Source organism: Pyxicephalus adspersus, chromosome 8 (assembly GCF_032062135.1).
Source record: "Pyxicephalus adspersus chromosome 8, UCB_Pads_2.0, whole genome shotgun sequence".
Taxonomy (NCBI): Eukaryota; Metazoa; Chordata; class Amphibia; order Anura; family Pyxicephalidae; genus Pyxicephalus; species Pyxicephalus adspersus.
Window position 1 is genome coordinate 19,783,155 of NC_092865.1, and position 21,893 is coordinate 19,805,047.

Sequence of the window (21,893 nt, forward strand, 5' to 3'; positions counted from 1 at the left end):
AATTTGGACAGCATTAGACCGCTAGGGAGATTAAAGGTAGATTTGACCCCTGAGTGACAGACCCCCTCAATGCAGCCCCCCCATCCCCCACTGTGCCTTTTTCAGGGGATTGACACCAACATGCACAGCATGGGTAGCATGATCAGAGGTTGGCAGATGGGCGGGATTAATAGGTAGTGTGGGTGGGGCTATGTGCATAGGCCTATTGCGATTGGTAGGCGGAGTCTACCTCCCCCTTTTTTTTGTAGGCACCGCCTCCTTCTGTGGGTTTGCTGCTACACGCTCACCTTTACCCTCCTCTCACAGAAATGGAGGCACTATTGTTACAGTCGTGACCCCTGCTCATACTCCAGTGGAGGGCTATAGTGTATGAATAGTATATTTCTACATAGGAAGCATTATTTATCTCCATAGAACCAAGACATAATACTAATAGCCTGATATCTGTTCTCTCACTCACTTGCTCAGAAACACATAAAAGAGAACTCCGCATTTATGTCGCGAGACACCTGTTGTACTCCTGACACGGGAGCTTTTAGTCACCATGACAACCAGCTCTTCCCGCCTCTACCCTCAGACGATTGGAGCGTCTCCCCTTTGTCTCGCTTTCCACTGTGTTCCGATGCTGAGCTTTGCTTCTGATTGGACGGATCCTGCAAACTCGCCATCTGAGCTCAGCTTGATCGCCCCGCGAGAAGGCCAATGGTAGAGCGAGGTGGGCAGGGCGATGCGTACTGGGGCGGGGTGATGCGTACTGGGGCGGGGCTTTGTTTGACAGCCAGGGGTGCTGTAGCAAGAGTGAGCGGGGACTCCGGCCAGAGGAAGCGCAGCAGTGAGTGGACGCAGAGTCAGGTACATGGCCCTATTATTATCATTGTCTGATCTATCATGCATTGTGTTTATGGAGGGATTGTCTTCCCTGTATGTCTCATCTCAGCAGCCTGGTGATTGCTGGTACTTGTAGTTCTCCAGCAGCTTTCTCAATAGTTGGAGGGGGAAGCAATGGCTGCTTTGCATATTGCAATACACACTGCTAACCATTGATGTTGCGGCACCTGGAAAATCATCTCCAGGGGCTCTATTTATATTTCTATTTATCAGTGAATCTGACATTCCCTCAACTATTCCTTGGTGGGAATCTTCCAGGTCCATGTGTTTCAATGGTAATATTAGGTTCCCATCAGATTCCCTCAAACATTAGCTGGTGGGAATCTTTCAGGTCCATGTGTTTCAATGGTAATATTAGATTCCCTCAAACATTCCTAGGTGGGAATTTATTATTATCATTGAAACACATGGACCTGGAAGAACCCCACCAGGGAATGTTTGAGGGAATGTTGGATTCCATGATTTATATATAGAGTCCCAGAACACAAATCTTCAATGGCAGAGCTATATATTACTCTGTACAATCTATGAATATTATGGGAATAATGTGAATGTGCAAACCAGGACAGAATCATGTCTGTGGTTGGGCTCTCAGTAATGTCGGTCCACATGGGTAAATTGCTGCCATAGGTAGTAGTGATGCTTCATCATATTCTGCCGGACTTGTTCTGTAATGTAAAGACACCTCTTAGATTGTAAGCTCTTCAGGGCAGGGTCCTCTCCCCCTCCTGTGTCACTGTCCGTATTTGTCATTTGCAACCCTTATTTAATGTACAGCGCTGCAGAATATGTTGGCGCTATAAAAATCCTGTTTAGTTTTAATAATTTCACGTTTTATCCATTTCCAAGACTGAAAAGGGCCATTCCATAAAATAACAGACCTTGGATAAATCAAAAATATAGTTCTGAAATGGAGAATACAATAAAGCAGCCCTTTTACCTATTTTCAGGTCTCAGGAAACCCCCCACTAACATCATCATTAGAATCAGACTGATAGTTCTACCAACTGGCATTGACCCCAGGGTTTGCAGGGATCAAGTACAGTTCATGGAACCCTGGATGAGAATCTCCCTATTAAAGTGATTGAACAATGCTATCTGTGCCCCTATTGGACACAGCAGAGGTCACATGACATGTAGGGAACTTTTAGGATGGCATTCTGTTAGTTTCCTTGTGAATGATATTTAAAAAAAATAGTGCTAATTTTTTTAGACATTTAGAAATAAATTGTGTTTCATTTATTCAGTATTTTGTAAGTAAAAAAACAATACATGGCACCAGGGATGGACATAGGGAGGTGCAAAGTGTGCTGCTGCACGAGGGCCCCAGACCTTCCCCACCCCAACCAATTCTGCACAGGAGCCCCACTATTGGCTACATTCGTCACCACATTTTGTAAAAATAATATGTTTCCGAAATCTTTTTGTCCCACCTATAATCAAAATTTATTAAATGCTTAAGTGTCCTGGCTAAAAAAAGTGTTCTCTGCAAATCACTCTCTAAAATCCCTAGAAAAGTTCTTTCAGGTCAAGGCTCACCCAGGTTAAGAATCCTTTGGCCTGGTCATTGGATGCCATTGCAGATTGAAAGGTGGAGAATCAGAGTCCTCTACAAAAGTACTGGGAATTTGTAAGGGTTTTCATCCATTGCAAGCAAAAAGAAGGACACAGAATGAAAAGGAAGACAATTTACTAAAATGTTCAAATCTGACAGTCAAAGCCAGCACGTAAAATTCACAGGTTAAATAGGAAGTCAGGTTTAAAAAAAAGACACAAGTCCATCAAGTTAAACCACTAGGGAAGTAAACATACCCCAGATATAAAATCCTTTAAACATAAGTAGGCCAGAGGAAGGCAAAGAACACCTGGTACAATTTGTTCCAAAAAATCCTCCCTGGTTTTTAAATGGATACTCTGGGAGGATCATTTTCATTGCACCACACCCTTCTGCTCACAAATACCCAAGAGCTTTTTTCCCCAGCAGGGAAAATTGGCATGGGTTTTGATGGTACTCAATACCAACACTTCCAACAAAATATGTTAAAAACAATTTGTTACAATGTATTATATAATATTATAAAAACATATCACTAAAAAAATATATACTTGCAAAATACAGAAGGACCATTGAACAATCCAAAAATTGTATGGATTCACAATAACATTTATAGTCCTTAACGTGTTTCACCTGTAGGCTTCATCAGAAGGACACAACGTTATTAGTACCTCGTCTATATATCTGTATTTCAAAGCAAAAAAAAAATATCTAAATGAATAAAGCAACAGGGAAAAAACATATAACATTGTATCTTTTTACACATGAGATCCAAAGGATAAAAAGTGGCACCTACTTGTACAAATAGTATTTGATGATCAAATTAGTATCATATCACTGAAATATTGATGTTAAAGAACAGGATTGTTTCTATAAGACCAATCACATAGACTTTTTAATGCAGTTATGAGTGATGTGACCCCATACTGTCATAGGCAATCTCTTTTAATGCACCAAAGTATACGAGGAGGTGCTGAAAAGTTCCTGGCTTTGCCTCCTTCCAGATGAAATAGAAAAATGAGTGTGGGGCCATATGACAGCCTAATATCTTAGTATGTAACTGTGCAAATATCAGGTCTTTGTGATCCTTTAAACTGTTTTTTGTTTTAGTGAGAAGCTGTGATGGCAGAGGCACAAGCAAGTTTCACGTCGTTGGAGTTACGGGCCGTCATGAAGTTTTTGTTTCTCCAGGGAAAGTCAGCAAAGGACATTCACACTGAGGTGTCACAAACACTGGGGGAGAAGTGTCCTTCCTTTCCCTGGAGAAACAAAAACTTCATGACGACTCGTAACTCCAACAACGTGAAATTTGATTGTGCCTCTGCCATCACAGTTTCGCACTAAAAGAAAAAACAAATTTTAGAATTGCAAACACCTGATATTTGCACAGTTACATACTAAGATGTTAGGCTGTCATATGCTCCCACACATCTTTCTATTTCATCTGGAAGGGGGCAAAGCCAGGAACTTCTCAGCACCCCCTTGCATATATTGAAAAAGGTAAAATTTCACCTTTGGTTGTATTGTCTTCAGGATAGAACAAGACAGTACACCTATCAAAAAAAAAAAAAAGAGAAAATAAATGATTATAATCATTATGTCTTTTCCATGGGTCTACACTCCCCATTTATACAGATATATTTGGAGCAGTGTACACAATATATGCTTCTTGCCAATAGCAAACAAGGAAAGAAACCAAACTACCATTTTTTCCACCAAAGAATCAACAACCATGGGCAACCACTCGCTTTCTCAGTAATATATAATAATTTATACTAATCTTGAATAAAGAGGATATATACAGTCCCATTTTAAGGGCTTATTGTTCTTTGACAATTTGTCCTACTGCGCTCACTCACTCACCACTTCCTGTCTGCTATCATTTCAGCAAAATTGAACCTCCTTAAATAGCTGTCCCACGTGTTGATGATCTACCGGTGAAAACCTGGAAGCATGTGGGACATCAATTCTCTATTAAGACATCCCGATTAATGGTCTGGCGCCTGACAGCTGTCTCGCTAAACAGGCATCCAGATCAGTGATCCGGTGTCTGATACCTCCCCAACTGATGCCCCATGCACTGGAAGGAGGTAATCTTCCTATGGGGGACATCATCTCCTACAATCAGAAAGCATGATCGCGCTTGTGAGTGTATACTTCTGGTCCGCGGGCCAGAAGGTATCATTCCGGCTTGCGGCTCACCTTGATATCTGAGGATATGGTATACTTGGCTCCAGGGGGCATCTGAGAAATTTAGGGGACCTAAGAGCCACATCACATACAAACTATCTCGGGGGGTCCACATTTCTTTACGTATTGTCTAAAATAAACTATATTGATTATCTATTTACTATTTTCACCTAAACTCCATCTGAATCAAGCAGATAGAAATACATATCTCCATAGAATCACATGATTTACCTTCTTACATTGATTTACATAACATTGAAGGATTTTCTTACCCTCTAAATTCTCTCTTGGATAGTTTCCTATTAGTTGTTAAAAATATTATTTAGGTTTATCATTTCGTAAATTCCAGGGTAACATGTAGCATTAATTCTGTCCAGCGCCAAAAGTTTATTTTTATCAACATTGAAGTTATGCTTTAGTCCCATATGGTGGCTCAGAGAAGTTATCTTTCCATTCTTTATATTGTATACATGTTCATAGATCCTCTTCCTAAACTTTCGTTTTGTTTTGCCCACATAGTAACATTGACAGCTGCAGATCGCTAGATAGACTACTCCCTCACATGTCACAACCCTTAAAGTTCACCCCATTTTTTGTCCAATGGATCATAAAACCAGTTGCATCCCCTGCATTTGTCACAGTGTTTTGTTTCTTTTAATACTTTTGATTGTGCCCCCCTTGAATTTCAAAATGACCTCTCACTAACTTGTCCTTCAAAGAGGGAGCTTTGCGATAGGTAATTGATGGTAATTTACCCAAGCACTTGCTTATATTAGGGTCCCCCCATAATGATGGGCCAATATTTTTTATAAATTCTGTGTATTTTGTCATGCTATATTTTGTTATAGAACGTTCTCTCTTCTTACTTTTGTGGCCAAAAATCAGTTCCTCCTTATTCATACTTTTGACTTTATTATAGGACTTTTTAAGTAGCTTATGGTTGTAGCTTCTTTTTAACAACCTATCTCTCAATTCTTTTGCCTGAGATTCAAAATCAATGAGGATCGTACAATTGCATTTGATCCTCATATATTGTGAGTGTGGTATTCTCTTTTTCAAAGTTAAAGGGTGGTTGCTATTCACTGATAAGTTGGTATTTCCATAAACCTTCGCTTCAATTTCACCCTCATTAGTAAGTTTCAGCTCCAAATCCAAAAAGGTAACGTTGTTGGTACTATGGGGCATAGTGAATTTCAAATTAAAAGAATTCTCTTGCATTACTTCAAAAAATTCCAAAGTTAATTCTCAGACCCTGTCCAGACGATGAGGACATCGTCTATATACCTTCGACATAAGAAATATGGCGAAGGTATGTGTCAAGGGAATCATCGCTGAAAAGTCTACATTCCCACCTTCCCAGGTACAGGTGGGCAAAAGTGGGGTCGCATTTGGTCCCCATTGCCACTACCTGTACCTGGAAGTAAGTTTTGTCATTAAAGACAAATACATTCCTAGTTAAAATGTATCGCAAGAGTTTAATGAAGTTTTGTTCCCATGTTTCCATGCCTTGCTCATCTAAGAATGTTTTGACTACTTTCAAACCATTATCATGTGGAATACACAAATGGAGACTTTCTATTTCTATGGCTACTAGTCTAGAATAAATGGGAATTTATGCAGTGCGATTTGTGCAGTGCGAGATCGGGTGACCAGGAAGAAGAGAGAAGATGTTGGTGCCCAAAGACGGATACCAGGACAACTTGGGACCAAAACAAAGAAACTACCTGATGGGTCAAAGGACCTGTGGGAATAAAGGTGGTTTTTTTTTTTATTTTGGGTTTAGTTCCACTTAAGAACCAACAGAGAACATAGGGGTGGGCCTAAACATTTCTTTGGCATTAGATAAATAGCACAAAATGAGGAGAATCTAAATGTCTTCATACTGGCCTCATTTGCACAATTTAAAAAAAAAAAAAATCCCAAGCTTTTGTTGAACAACCCTGTGCTATTAAAGAGGAAGTAAACCCAAAACTCCCCTGAAACAATAAAATCACACTTACCTTCAATCCTGTAGATCAGTCTGTCCATCAGGAGGTTTCTTCCATTGGGTCCCACGTTGTCCCGGCATCTGTCTTCGGCCCAGCGCAGAGGGAACACCAGGCGCCGACATCTCCTCTTCTTCCTCATTCTTCTTACGTCACCCAGTCCTGCACTGCACAAGAAAAGAGTTGTCTATTTATGTAAAGTGAGAATTCTGAGTTTAGGTACGCTTTAACATAATTCTTTCCTTGTTGTCAGGAAGTTTACAAAGGTGATACAGCTTCCAATTACATAGCTGAAGGTGTGATTTGTTGTCAGAATGTCAGAGTAGAAGTTTTAAAATGACATTATATGGTGTATTTTATGTTTCAGGTCTTCCTCCCTCAAAGCCATGGATGTGCTGGTATATCTGGGCGGCCTGCTGGTCCTCTTTCTCTTGTGGATTAAAGCAAAGGGCTTTGAGTATGTCATAGTGCACCATAGGTGGATCTTTGTCTGCCTCTTCCTGCTCCCCTTGTCTGTTGTCTTTGATCTCTATTATTATGTGAGAACCTGGATCGTGTTTAAGATGTGCAGCGCCCCAAAGCTTCATGACCGCCGGGTTAAGGAGATTCAAGAACAGGTAAGACAATATTCATTGCAGGCTTCATTAAAATGACAGCTTTTCATAGTATGGCTATAGTTACCGTCCGTATGTATCCTGATGAATAGTTGACCCTAGCTTTCATATGTTCACCCAAGTAATGCAAATAAATAGAGACCGAGTCTCCTATATATCACAGTGATTGATGTATTTGTATTTTTCTTGCAATCAAGAAATGCAGGCTGGGGACTGCAGTGTCCTACAGAGTATCACATGACCCAGATCTCCTCCTTTTTTTTTTTTTTTAATTTTCCTCATCAATTTGAGTCTTCGCAAACTTGAAGCATAGAACTGACCACATTTGTAAAGCATTTCACTTTGCTTTATATCTGTTCATTTTTTAAAGCAACGATATGGCCACGATTGGGACAATTGGCAGTACGTTCCATCACCAGTACGCATCCGAGTGTTGTGCAGATGGCGATGAAGGTTAAACAACATTTTGTCTTCTGCTGATGGTTTGGTCAGAGTTCATAGTATTTGTTTGTGTACAGCAGTGGCACTTCTGCCATGAAGGGCACATAATGAGCTTTATGTGTATTGCTGTGTCAGCTCCTTTAACCCGGAGGGCTCTTGTACACAAAGCCTTACTATTGGCTTCTGTAGGAACTCATTCAAACATTTTTACATCATTGATAAATGGATTACATTATGGATAAACTTTTTTTAAGAACTAAATTCTTCTTGCTCAAAATCGGCAAGTATGCACATCTTGTGCATCAATAAAAGGAAATGGCAACACATTTTAAAACCAAACAAGCAAAAAAAAAAATTTAAGACAGAATGTGGGAGCACAGAGCCTCCTGGGATATGTGATGTGAGTATACCAGGAGGCTCTGTGATCCCATTCTGTCCTTACAGCTTCTGGCTGCTTCCTATGCTCATGCCTCATCTCAAGCATGCGCATTTCCCACAATGAGAAAAAAATTGGCAATGTCACAGTTGCGCAGTGAACATCGCATTTTTTTTCCTCTAAATTTACAACGGGCTACATCACCCAATCTCACGCCTGAGCAGTGCGAGATCAGGTGATGTAGACGGAAGGTAAGTGAGATTTTTTTAGTTCCACTTTAAATTGGAACACTTGATTCAAGGGAAACATCAAACAAACACATGATATAACAAAGGGGAGTGGGGGAAGTAAGCTGGAATGGGAGAGAAGTGAAAAAAGAAACTCTCTTGCCCAAGGAATGTGATCCACATAATTGTATAGATAATACAGCCTAATGGAGATGATAGTTCGGTCAACCTTAGTTCTTCTAAAACTCTCTATAACAAAATTGCTTTCTTTAGTGCCAAGAAAACTAGAAGTTAGATGCCCCATAACACCTTTTTCTAAGCACTTTGCAACGATGCTAGGTCCAGATACCGCTGCATCTACTAAAGCCTCATCTTCACCATTGACTCTTCTGGAACCACCACCAACCTCTTTGGCCATTGGGTGGCCACAGATGATGTAATACGGGGGTTACATTTTCACTTGCATCTAGAATAGAGACAGGATGTACAGTGCATGGCATATGCACTGTAAGCAAAAAAACAAAAAGCCACCAGGAGCCGGGAAAATTTTTAGGCAAAATAGACTTTGCCTGTCTCTACCAAAAACACCTCCTAGAAACTTTTTTGTTATTTGACGTTAATTCCACTTTAAGAGAAACTTGGAGGTTGTGTTTTTTTGTGCTGTTTAACCAGTTGCTAGAGCTGCATCCCTAATAAGGACCAATGAGTGTTTGTGTGGAAGTTGTGTTTTAGAGAGTTTGATAGTCTGGACATTGAGTGGTCTGCAGGCGACAATGGTGAGATGTGCTGAGTCTCTATTTGTCATTCAATACACAGGGGCAGTTTTATCAGCCATAGCTCAGTGTGGTTACTTATCCAAAAGAATTGTGCTCCCAACAAAAATGCAACATGTCACAAAAATGGTATGTGTTGTCAGATCGTAACAGCAGGAGAAAAATGCAATTCTGGTAGATTAACTGGTAATCTATAGATAAAGAAAAGTCAAATGTGCATATATTGCAGAGATGTACTCTCTATCCATTTTTGTTCTCCTTGGGACCTATTTATAAAGCAGTACAGCAGTAGATGATATTTTCACCAAGCATTCACTTGTGGTAAATTATTTGCACTGAACACAACCAAAAGTTTGAATCGCCTGCAGTGAATATATGTTGAATGGCAGATTCGCTGTTTTATAAACCCTCCCTTTTAAGTCGAGCTGAACAAATATGCAGAGCTGACTTTGCTTTGATTTGTTTGATTGTTCCAGGTCAGTGACTGAGAGGTGGAAGATAGATACCCAGTACTTCCAGGCACAGGGTGTATGTGGCTTTCTTTCCATCATTGATTATGCACTGCTGAGAATTGGTGATTGATTAATCAAGCACCCAGCCCTCAGCCCTGTGTAAGGTTGTGGCTTGGAGCTTACATTTGGCTTTCTAGCTTTTTTTTTACTGGCAGTGGAATGTGAGTGAGAGTGAAAAGACAAGTAAGTACAAACTGTAAGTGTGGTGGTTTAGAGGGGAGCATCCTGTGTGAGTAACCTATTACCTGCCCTACATGGGCACAGCATGCTCATGGATATAGCACAGACTTACCTGTCTACAGGTAAGTGCAGCAAAGACAGGTCCTGGACATTCCAATATCTTTGGTGATAACTCTACAGTGGAATTCCAGGAGCATGGCAATCTTTTTCACCCATTGGATGTCCACAGACTATGTAATAGGTGCCCCTCTTCTTTGTGCATGGCAACAGGATCCCTCTCCATTGACAAAAAAAAAATCATATCTAAACTTTGACTTTCGATTATAAATACAATATTATGGTTTATTAAAGAAGCAGTAGTAGTTACTGTTCTTGTGTTTTTTTTTTTTCTTTAGGTACGTCAGTGGAAAGCCGATGGAGCAAAGAAGTTTATGTGTACTGGACGGCCAGGTTGGCTGACAGTATCTCTGAGGGTTGGAAAGTACAAGAACACACATAAGAATATCATGATCAACCTTATGGATATCTTAGAGGTGGACACCAAGAAACAGGTATGACATTGTTAAGGGTTCTTTCATCAAGTCAGTTTTGAAAACTCTTGTGTTTACATCTTTTTCACTGCTATTTTATGACTTGTCAGAGCATTGTGATTCAGTAAATTTGAAACAGGAGGTAAAAAGAAATCACTATAAAGTGTACTTTCAGAAAACAATAAAGCAGACACTCGTGTATAGCTATTGGCATGGCATATTTGATCCTTGAACTTTACATTTTGCCTGTAGTTCTCCTTTAATGATCAGCTTTATTTTCGTGTGTGTATTTTCCCAATATAGATCAATTTAATTGTATCACATTGGCATATGTCAGTAGCTTACTTCTTTTCTGATTGTAGGACATTATCCCTTTTGGCAATCACCCATTGTTCCGTTACTTGTTTGGCTGGATGGTTCCACCAAAAATCTCGTTGTTAAAGCTCACACAGGGAGAGACCATCCGGAAGTTATATGAGCAGCATCACGTGGTGCAGGACATGCTTGTACCAATGAAATGTCTACAGAAGTCCATTGAGGTTTTCCAAAAGGAGATCAAGGTGTGTATGAAATAAGACTAAAGAAAAATAATTTAATATCCAAGAACAATTTAAAAAAACATTGCCAGGTTTTCTTCTTTTTTTGGAATTTTCCTTTTCCTCATATCTTAACGACACAACGGGAAGTGAGAGATATCCTCACTTACAAAGCTGTGCTTGTACATGTGTCCTGTTGGAAGGTTTGCCCTCCCTTCTGATAACAGCTATAAAAGCTTGATTTTTGTTTTTCTTTAACTTTCAGTCTTGATAATAATTCTCCACAAGGAGAAAATAAAAATATTTTTTTCAAAGATTCTTATAAAGTGTTCAGTGAAAGATATGTGACTGTCGAAGAAAAGACAGAGGTGTTTGACATGCATGATGTAATTGACAGTATGGCTTCACATATGTTGTGCCCAGAGTAAAAATGCAGCATTAAAGTTGATTTATCGTGTCTGACTGGAACAGAATCTATATTTAGAATTTATCCACCAGGGTATTATTTATAAGCTGAACATTTCCTTTTTATACCAAACAGAAAACAAATTTAATTTAACAGCTGAAATGCCCATTTTAGTATGTTGTGTATCCTGTGAATTTCTTATGACATACATCTGCCATATATATGTAATTTCCATGCAGCGTTTTTCTTTGTGTTGTACATGTTTACAGTATAATCTTTTTATTACAGGTGTACCCACTTTGGCTTTGTCCCTTCATCTTACCCAGTCATCCTGGCATGGTGCATCCAAAGGGCAACGATGCAGAACTGTATGTAGATATTGGAGCATATGGAGAACCAAAGACAAAACACTTTGATGCCAAAGTCTGTATGCGTAATTTAGAGAAGTTTGTCAGAGACGTCCACGGGTAAGCAAGGCTAGGTTAACATTAAGATAATGAAATTTATTGTGGATATGCAACATACCGTCTGACCAGCAGGAGATCATTTAAAAAAAAAAAGCATAAAACACACATGCAGGGAAACACAGAAAAAAGAATATCAACATACAAAAGTGCATGTCCCAACACACAATAAAGTCCAAGTCGCTGTTTCTCCTTCCCTCAGTGCTCCCTGCCAAAAGCATTTTTTGGTTTTATGATATGTACTTGCAATGACTTACAATGCTGAGTTTTAAAAACAAATGAAACTGTCCCTTTCTGCAAGCAGTCATGGCTCTTTACTTCATGCCAATGGCGGAGGTTGGACTGACTCATGCAACTTCCCCTAGTATTCATATTTGGGATGGTACTAGGCAGAGGTGTCCTTTGTTTCTCTTCTTTTATGCACTGTTAGCCATGGCTGTTCGCAGAAGTTTGGACATTTTGGGGGTACCTGTCTGTACAAAAACACTTACCATATCCCTGTATGCAGACGACTTTTTACTGACACTCAGGAATCCCTCAAATACTTTTCCCAACCTCCCTGGAGTATTAAGTGAGTATGGCGCCCTATCTGGTTATAAGATTATTTATTCGAAGACAGAGGCTCTCCCTATTAACCTGCCTCCTCCCCTGCTAGATCAACTTCAATCCCAATACTAATACCAGTGAAGAACAGATAATACCTGGGTGTATATATTTAACAACCAACTATACCTCACTGTATAACCCAAATTACCTGCCCCTTCTTTGGGAAATATATTCCACAAATAAGAAACACTCCCCTTATTTTTCTTTGGCCGGATTGCCCTGGATTAAATGTCATTGCTGCCTAAGCTGTTATACCTCTTCTCTACTCTTCCTGTCCGTTTGCCGGTGCTTGGAAGACTACAGGCTGCAACCTTTGATTTCATTTTTGGACATAAGCATTGCTGTCTTCCCAAGTCAGTGGTGTGCTGCCTTTGAGAAAGAGAAGGGTTTGGTGTCACTGACTTCCTCAAATACTACTATGCAACGCATTTGTGCCACTTAACGTCTTAGTCCACCCTGCAGTCCATTACCAGTGGACAGAGAATGAGAAGCTATGGATGGCTCCAATGCATCCTTATTCCCTGTTATGAAATTCTTCGGATAATGTTCCTGGATCCACCCTATTGGGCTCTATGCGATTTACCAGATCAATCTGACAAAGATAGAAATAGGCTTGTGACCCCGGCTTCGCTTCTCACCTCCTTCCTATATAACTCCAGGTTTCTGGATAGCCTCCAGTGTCAGATGGTGCTACCCTGGCCATCCAAGTGTCTTTTCCACTTTGGGCAATTGGTACATCCATGAACAAGGCATCCTTTTCCCTTTAAGGATATAGGGGAAAAATTTGGGATCCCACATAGTTGTTTCTATAGCTGTCTTCAAATATGACATTTTGCTCAGTCTGTCACCAGAATCCTGATCTTCTCTGGACTCTCTACCTTTGGATATTTGCAGGGGGGCCTTCTGAAAATGGTATTATTTTAAAAATATATTTAGTACTCAACACCAGCATTCCCTTTTGTAAAACATTTGTATATGTTCAAGTGGGAACAGGTGCTGGGGTAGGAGCTTCCCTTGAAAATTTGGAAACCTATTTGTAATAGTGCACAATATATAATTCATATCAAATTCATATGCATTGGTATCTCTTCCCTAAATAGCTGCATTCCATTTTTCCTACATTTGTTGGAGATTCTGATAGGAAGTAGGCTCCTTTTACCATGTATTTTGGACAGGGCTCCTTGAACTGTACACTAGAATCAAAGATGTTCAATTTATGGAGCATCTTACAGCTAGGCTTTATGATAGAGTGGATAAAAACATGCAATTGCCCTGTGCCCCAAGTGCCCTGGGATTCATATTTATTGTCGCCTACTAATATGATTCAACATCTAGGCAACAGCCCTCGTTAAGGTGCCCTGGTTATCTAAACGCTATCACCTATATCGTCACCAGTAATTTGGCGTATGGCTGAATTTGTTGTTTTGTCTTCCCTCTTTCTCCCTTATAGTCCAGTATTTTCCTCTGTAATTTTCTCTATCTTTTATGTGTGTTATTTTGGTTATTATATCTGGTCTATGGACCATCATGGGATTGAAAACCTGTGCTAATAGCAAATGATTTTTAAAAATGCATTGCTGGTTTGCTGGGTCACCTAGTTTCTCTCATTGTAATCTATTTTCCCCAGTTTTGGAGTGCTTTAATAAATCAGACCCAGTGTTCAAACCAGACGTTGTTTTTTTTTAAAGCTGGGTGGGAAGAAGCTGTAGGTGGGTGGCTGCCCGCCCCTGTATTGTGACCCAACTCTTCAGTAACCACCCGGAAACAGCCGGGTGATTATTGAAAACTGCCAGGTTGTGCGCCTGGCTGGGAAATAAAATAGAAATCATAGGTCCAGCTCTTTTCTGTGCCCCCATTTATTATGTTCTTTTTCCTCTTCCAGCTTTCAGATGCTCTATGCAGACTGTTACATGACCCGTGATGAATTCTGGAACATGTTTGATGGATCACTATACCAGAAACTGCGGGACAAGCTAAACTGCAAGAAAGCATTCCCAGAGGTGTACGACAAGATTTGCAAAGCTGCTCGCCACTAAGAAATTGTTTTTTTCTACAAACATGTTACTTGATTGCAAAATTGGACTACCTGTTAATCTCCAGAGGACGTGTGCAGGACCTGAAGTCACATTACCTATATTATTTGTGAGCAGCTGAGCTGTGGGTAACCATTCTACACATAAAAAGCATCACACTGAAAATAAACATTTTAGTCCTGAATTTCTGGCTGGTTATGATGTCAGGACAGCAGCATGAAGTCTCCAAATGGTAGATTATATTCCAAATCCTGAATAGGAAAAGAAGTGGTATATAATATTATTTTTTGTAGCTGTCTGGGATGTTTGAGTTCTTTCTAACTATAACAAGTCTTGATCTCCATCATGAAAAAAAGCACCAGACCCACCCGGTCCCACCATAATTCAGTAAAGCTATTCCTGGTGTTGAGTTGACACGGTGGGATTTGTGCCTTCTGTCCCATACAGCTGGAGCCCAAGGAGGAGAGTGATTGTAATATTGACCAGATCAGATAGCCAATGACTCTAGCTGCCATCACTGACTACTATGTTCAAGGTCTGGAACTGCACATTTGTCTTGGAAATGGGTTATTTTATAAGTCTAAATGTGAGGTTTTATTGTATGTAAAACAAATGAGGGCAATGTTTGTATATTTGGAGAAAGTGCCAATGCATTCAGTGCTTTAATAAAATAATCTTGTGTACAGTATGTAATGTACAGAACCAAGTTTGACAATTTCTGGGATAAAAAGTGGGTAATCGATGGTTTGTAACACTATTAAGTTGTATTCCAGGTTATACTTGCTATGGATAACAGGACATGCTGGCGGTTTTGTATTTGGAAGTCAGAGCAAATGCAAAGTAAGGCTGCGTACACACGGCAGATGATTCCTATCCGATTATCGCCTCAGGGATGGTATTGGAGGAGAATCTGGCATGTGTACAGCACTCGTCCGACATAGATCCATCCTGGGGGAACAATGAACGATCGTAACACAAGTGAAAGGGGAGAGAGCGCTCCGTTGTTCTCCCCCCTCTCCATAGAGCAGAGTGCCCCCGTATTTAGAGCACTTGTTTATTCATTTTTCAGTATTTTGTTGTTTGAAAGGATTGTGAAAAAACCTTTACAATGACTATTCTTGAATGTGTGTATGAAGCCTAAGAACGTCTGACACCTGCCAGTGATGAAATCATAATTGTAGACCAGAGATGCCAATTGTCACCAACCTTTTTGGTCCTGCGGACCTCTAAAATTACCAGCTCTTGACCACGCATGCGCAAGGAGCCGGGTGTCACTCAAAGGGGGAGAAACCTCCCCCATAGTGAAGTAATTATGGCATAACCCCACCCACTTCCCATCGCAGATCTGAGCCAGGGACACAGCCCGCCCACTTCCCTGAGCCAGGGATTTGTACAGGGCAAACTGTCCACGGCTCCGGCCGGTATGTTCCCTCAGCGGGGTCCTTCTTCTGACCCCTCTCGGGTGCACCGAACAGAGCCACTGACGACCAAAATTTTCTTGCGGACCACTGGTTGGTGACCGCTAGTTGAAACTCATACTACTGAAACTAGAAATTTAAAAATGATTACAGAACCATCATCATATATGCAGCTGCTTTTCATGATACAAACATATTCATGGACTAAGGATAGAGATGGATTTGAAACTATTGAAAACCATTAACCTCCTGGGCGGTAACCCCGAGTGTGGCTCGGGGTAAAAAACAACAGCTGAGAGCGGTAAAAAAAAAAAAAAAAAAAAAAAAAACACCTAGTCCCATTGGTGTCTCCAGTGTCCTGCCATCCTCTGGCCACGTCCTCTTTCACCATCTGTCCCCCTGAGAGTGTGCTGGCGTTCCCTGGGAGTTCCCAGTAATTTCAAATTATTTTGTGTTGCATTCAATACAAAATAACTGTATTGAATGCAATACACTGGATTTATATGTCTAAAACTGTTACACTGTCTTTTATGAAAATGTATTTTACAGTATAATATGAGTATATTAAAATTTGAAACACAAAATCATGTCAAAGTTTATTATTAAATTTATTAATAAATTGTTTTTTTCTAAATTTATTTAATGTATTATTTTGACATGATTTTGTGTTTCAAACTATTATACTCATACTACTATATTATACTGTAAAATAATTTTTCATGAAAGACAAAGTATCGCTTTTAGACATTTAAATCCAGACAGAAATGAACCGCCCAGGAGGTTAATGCATTTGAAATCAATTTGAGTTGATACTGATACCAGTATACCACCCAATGAGCAGGCTGATTGTAGAAAGATGGCATGCACAGAAGAATCAGCAAAGCTTAACCGGGAAAGGGTGGTGGCTGTGGTGTAAAAGAGATGCTCAAATTGTTGTTGAACCTTTTTACATAAAAATTTCCCCTAACTGATATATAACTGGATCTTGTTTGTTATAGTGTTTGTGATGAGAATCAGTACCAAGAATCAATGTTACATATCCCATCACTGCATGTGAATGCAACCTTCTCTGCAAGTAGGAGAGGTTCATGTTTGATATAATTGCATGGTTTATAAATGGCTAGTTGTCTAGAATGCTGGATTCATCGCTCCAGTAATATTCTAAAATTTCTAAAAAATGCAAAACTCAGACAAAACTAAATAGCTTTTTCTTTTTTATATTTATTACTGTCCTCCATTCCTAACACCACAAATTATTTCAGTTCAGTTGCCTTTACTGTAAACCAAAGCCAACCAAAAAAACCAACATTTCTAAGAGGTAGCGCAAGTTCTACATGCAATAAGGCACACAACCAATCAGACTTTTTACTAAAATCACAACAAGACATTTCAATATGAATTCTGATTTATTGCTATAGGGACAGTGTTATAAGGACTCTAATGTTGCCTTTCACTTTCCTGTACTGCACAAAATACATGCTAAAAAATCTATGACTGCTATGGCATTCTAAGTTTTTTCTTCTTTAGGAGCCAATTTACTATAGAAATTAAGTCACATTGCAAGGGATAAATTACTTAGTCTTGTAAATGTGGGGAACTTTTTCCTGTACATGGATTGGATGTCTGAACTTGATGGACTTTTGTCTTTTTTCAATCTGCCTATATAACTATGAAGTCAGCATTGCTATTTCTCATGTCATTAGTGAAGTGTAACATCCCTTCCAAGGAGATAATTCACTCTGCCATATGAACAGCCTATATATTACGGTATTTTTCTCCGTATAAGATGCTCCGGAATATAAGACGCACCCAATTTTAAAGGAGGAAAATCTAGAAAAAAAGATTCTGAAAGATTATTCCCCTTCTGATCACTCATGTGCCATTCATACCGGTATTCCCCTTCTGATCACTCATGTCCCATTCAAATTCCCTTTCTGATCACTCTGTGCCTTTCAAATTCCCTTTCTGATCACTCTGTGTCATTCAAATTTCCCTTCTGATCACTCTGTCATTCAAATTCCCCTTCTGATCACTCTGTGCTTTTTTTCCACTGTACGGCAGTTAGGACAGGGAACAGCAGGGGGCGCTGTGCCGGCTTCTTTCACTGCAGCCAGGAGGAGACATGCACTGCCAGAGAGGACAGGAGACACACGCAGGATTGGGTATCGGGTGAGTATCTTATTTTAATTTTTTTATAACACATTTGTCGTAAAGGACGCACCAACTTTTCCCCCCCAGTTTTGGGGAAGAAAAAGTGCGTCTTATACGGCAAAAAATACGGTACTTTAGTAAATCAGACCCACATTTAGCTATCGTTAGGAGCCCTACAAGATGACCTGGGACTATACTTTGATGGGATTGTTTTGCCACTACAAAGTTAGGCTATGTACACACGTAAGTTGATTCTCATCCAATATTCGCCTAAGGGCTAGTAACGGAAAATAATCTGGTGTGTGTACAGCGCTCGTCTGACGTCATTCATAGATACGTCCTGGTGGATCCACAGACCACCGACAATCTTAGTACAAGTGAAGGGGAGAGAGCGCAGTAGGGTGTTGCTCTGTCGCTTGCCCCCCTGCCCCTCTCCATAGAGCACAACGGTGCTGTATGTACAGCACTTGTTCATGCATCGTTCAGTCTTTTGTTGGAAAGGATCGTGAAAGATCCTTTCCAACAACAAAAATCTAAAGTGTGTACAAAGCCTTAGGCTATGTACACACGTGCAATAATTGTCGTGACAAAAGACTGAACGATGCATGAACGAGTGCTGTACATATAGCACCATTCTGCTCTATAGAGAGAAAAGGGGGTGAACAATGGAGCGACACCACACTGCTCTCTCTCCTCTTCACTTGCATTACGATTGTTCGCCAGGACCATTGTTTGGACGATGGACGACGAAGGCTGTACACACGCAAGAACTTTTGCACGTGTGTACCCAGCCTTAGGCTGGACAGTTACTTAAATGCCCAAAATAGGTACAAATATGTGAGTCAAAACAGATTCCCTTCAAAACTCAACCAACCCTTTCTCTTTAATTTGCATAGTATTGATCGTCTACTGTAAGAAAGTAATGCCAAGTTATGGCAGTTAGGGAGAATTGCTAATGTTCTCAACTAGTTTCTAAGTCATACATAATGCGAGGAAATTTAGGGTATTTACTAAAATAAATGGCTGGCCAGAAACATCTTTACATTGTGCTTTTCAAGATTTCAGTTAACATAAAATAAAACACATTTTTTTCACATTTAATTCCAATCCAAAAACCACAACTGATCACAGAGGTCCTTCGTCCTTTATGCAGTAGAAGGTGGAGCTGCAGGTTCAGTAGATGCTAACAGTCTTCCGCCGGCGGATGGGGTGTGGGATTTTTGGATACGCTCTCTAGCAAGACAAAACATAAAGGTAATATTAAATTGGATTATCAACAAAAGCTAGTTGAGTGAACAGATGCAAAACGCCTGAAAGGTAAAATGAGGTATAGAATAAACAGGCTTTGTTCCTTGAATGTGTTTCAAAGCTTAATTTTCAATTTTGGCAGTTGTGTGTACCTGTAAGGTGTATCTAAACCCAAATACTACAAATGTAATATATTGCAACTTGCCAATCCTTGGATCATATGCCTGCATTTTGTTTTTACTTTACATTTCTGCAAGTAACACATTGCCTGCCCTAAAGTGGCAGTGTAGACTGACCCTATGTAGTTGCCACCTAAACTGGACTACAAACATGTCTGCCATGTTTATCCCTATTGTATGGAGGATGAGGTGAGATTAGTAGTTTACAGAAATAAGATAACATTTTTTGTGCTTGCAGTTTAGCTCACAAGTCACCCTCAGCTCAAGTGTCAAAGGTGCTGGATTTCTAGCATGATCTCCTTCTATTTTAAGTGCTTGAAAAATAGAACTACTGCAGCCACCACATCTGAGTACTGGTATTCTGCAATATAATACATTTTAAGTAATTGATGTAGTTAGCATTTATTGATTTTCAGTTTTTCTATACTTTGTCAAATTCAACGTTTTTATCCAGCGGTAAAAAATGTAAAATATGAGACCCACTCCATGCACATTTTTACTGAGATAAACAATTTTCAATTTCTATAAGCTAAATAATTAGATGTGGGTTTGGGGTGCAGGATATGGAAGAAAAGGGTAATGGGTGTGATCTATGGAGAACAAAATGTTATGATACCGGCTAGGCCATATCTGGGGTAAAGGCCGGAGTTTGCCGATCCCTGTTCTAATGCATGCTGATGAAGAACTAAAAATGAAGCACTTCTACTTACTGCAATACTTTGTCCCTTTGTGGGTTAGACAAATAGCGTCCTGTTTTAGATAGAAAGGAGGTTCGATAGGTTGTTGCTGTTTTACCCCGTGGTGGTTTACTGATATCATATCGGCCAACTCCAACAGGATTCTGTGATCAGGGGCATAAAATATTTTGATTACTAAATACATTAGAGAAACATTAGAGAATAAAAAAAAAAAAAGTAAACATAAAATAAGATTTTATTGAGCATGTATATGTTGTAAATTGGAATGTTTATCTTTCAGGGTGAAAAAAATGCAGAAAAACATCCCTGCAAGAGAAGACATAATACTGTTTATACCTGAATATGAACCAAGATTTTTTTGCCCTAAAAAAAAAAGGCCATTAGAAAAAGAATCCCATTTTATACTTGGGTCACACCACTAGATGGCTCCTGTCCTCATGTAAAGTGTATAACAAACTGGGACATTATTAGCGTTTGAAACATCCCTTACATAAGAACACAGCACCACCTACTGGTGGCCAAACACAATGTACAAAAGATAATTTAAGAGCAAGCCACCAATTACAAAGTCAAAAGTACAAAGTACCTCTAAAAAGGAAAAAATATATAAAGACTGAGCTCATGAGATTTTATTCTCCCCTTTAATTACATTTAAAAAAAAAACAACACAACCGTGCACTTTTTTACATTATATTGGCATGAGTCTTTTTTCTGTAGAACCTTGCCCTTTCTAAATTACTGATTATTCTCATTGAATAACAACTCAGAAAAATACATAAGTTCTATGTATGATAGTTAGTCTGATGATTAAGAGTACCTAACATTAACTCCTAAGGTGACTCCATGAACCACGCCATTGCATTAGGCTATTTGGTAAGAGCTGGAATCTGGATTTTTATGGCCACCTCAAACTACAACACCAGCGGGGAACACAGAAAGCATATTTAATGTGCAACTTTGGCTGTTCTGTGTACAGATAAACATAAAATGATCCAGTATGACTAATAAAATAGAGATTGAAAATTACGAATTAGTTAATAAAAATTTACAGATAATTTACTTACAGAACTTCCAAAAAGCAATCGGCATGATTTTTTTTCAAATCTCTTTGCTGATGTCAGAAATGGGGCCGATGATTGTCTTACTGTTGCAAAGAGTGGTTTTGTGTCATAAGATCCAGGCCCTGGAGAATCCTGATAAAAAAGCAAGGCATTCAGTAAGGTATACAAAAAACACAAAAATGCATGACACACAAGCTTTGCATTCCATAGTACTGATGCCACATGTCACACCAGCGCAGAGAGATACACTAACAAGAATTGCATGTCCACATATAGTGTATTTATTGATGTACAGATACACCTAGTGTGCATTTTACTGGGTGAGACACAATTTCATTAGCACCCATTTCTATATACTTTAAACTACCTACCGGTCACCAACCTTTCAGACTTCACGGACCACTAAATTCATAATTTTATTAATTTAAATAATAGGATTTTATTTAAAAAAGATAAATACATTTGTAAAATATTGACAAGGACTGCGGAGGCTCGGATTCATTGATCAGCTCACGGTTAAGTGAAGTATTACTATTGTTACTATTATCATTAGTTGCATTATTTTGGTATTACTAAAGAAATGCAAAATATTTGTTTCCTTTTTCTCACTCATTATGGGTTTATTTCATTCCAATCTAAGACCAAACAAGAAATGATAGTTATCAAAGTCAAACTATTTGATGGCATTAAATATAACAGGTAAAGAAAATACACAGTTCAGGTCATACTTACCTAAAAGAGCATCTGAGAAATAAACAAATAAAATAAAACAATCAGACCAGAATCGCTTTTTTGCTGAGCAGGGTGACTGTTGTAATGGTG

General features: G+C 39.4%; 2 protein-coding genes across 2 annotated transcripts in view; one reads left to right on the top strand and one right to left on the bottom strand.

The window, feature by feature from the left end:
* The first annotated feature begins 745 nt into the window (after window positions 1–745).
* DHCR24 (24-dehydrocholesterol reductase) lies at window positions 746–15,004 on the top strand. The gene is made up of 6 exons (XM_072420760.1): window positions 746–852; window positions 6,986–7,235; window positions 10,137–10,292; window positions 10,634–10,831; window positions 11,502–11,680; window positions 14,166–15,004. The coding sequence occupies exons 2-6, from the start codon at window positions 7,005–7,007 to the stop codon at window positions 14,317–14,319; spliced, it is 918 nt and encodes a 305-aa protein (XP_072276861.1). The 5' UTR covers window positions 746–852; window positions 6,986–7,004; the 3' UTR covers window positions 14,320–15,004.
* A 3,585-nt stretch (window positions 15,005–18,589) lies between these two features.
* The window catches only part of CIMAP2 (ciliary microtubule associated protein 2), a gene marked incomplete in the record, with an annotated part of 13,284 nt that continues 9,980 nt past the window's right edge, over window positions 18,590–21,893 (bottom strand). The window contains 3 exon segments of the mRNA XM_072419205.1: window positions 18,590–19,118; window positions 20,023–20,153; window positions 21,075–21,203. Of these exon segments, the coding sequence (XP_072275306.1) occupies window positions 19,031–19,118; window positions 20,023–20,153; window positions 21,075–21,203 (348 nt within the window).

Coding starts and splice junctions, on each gene's coding strand:
- DHCR24 (XM_072420760.1), top strand. CDS start 7,005: ATGGATGTGCTGGTATATCTGGGCGGCCTGCTGGTCCTCTTTCTCTTG. Junction 7,236..10,136: donor TTAAGGAGATTCAAGAACAG/GTAAGACAATAT, acceptor TTTTTTCTTTAG/GTACGTCAGTGGAAAGCCGA. Junction 11,681..14,165: donor TTTGTCAGAGACGTCCACGG/GTAAGCAAGGCT, acceptor TTCCTCTTCCAG/CTTTCAGATGCTCTATGCAG.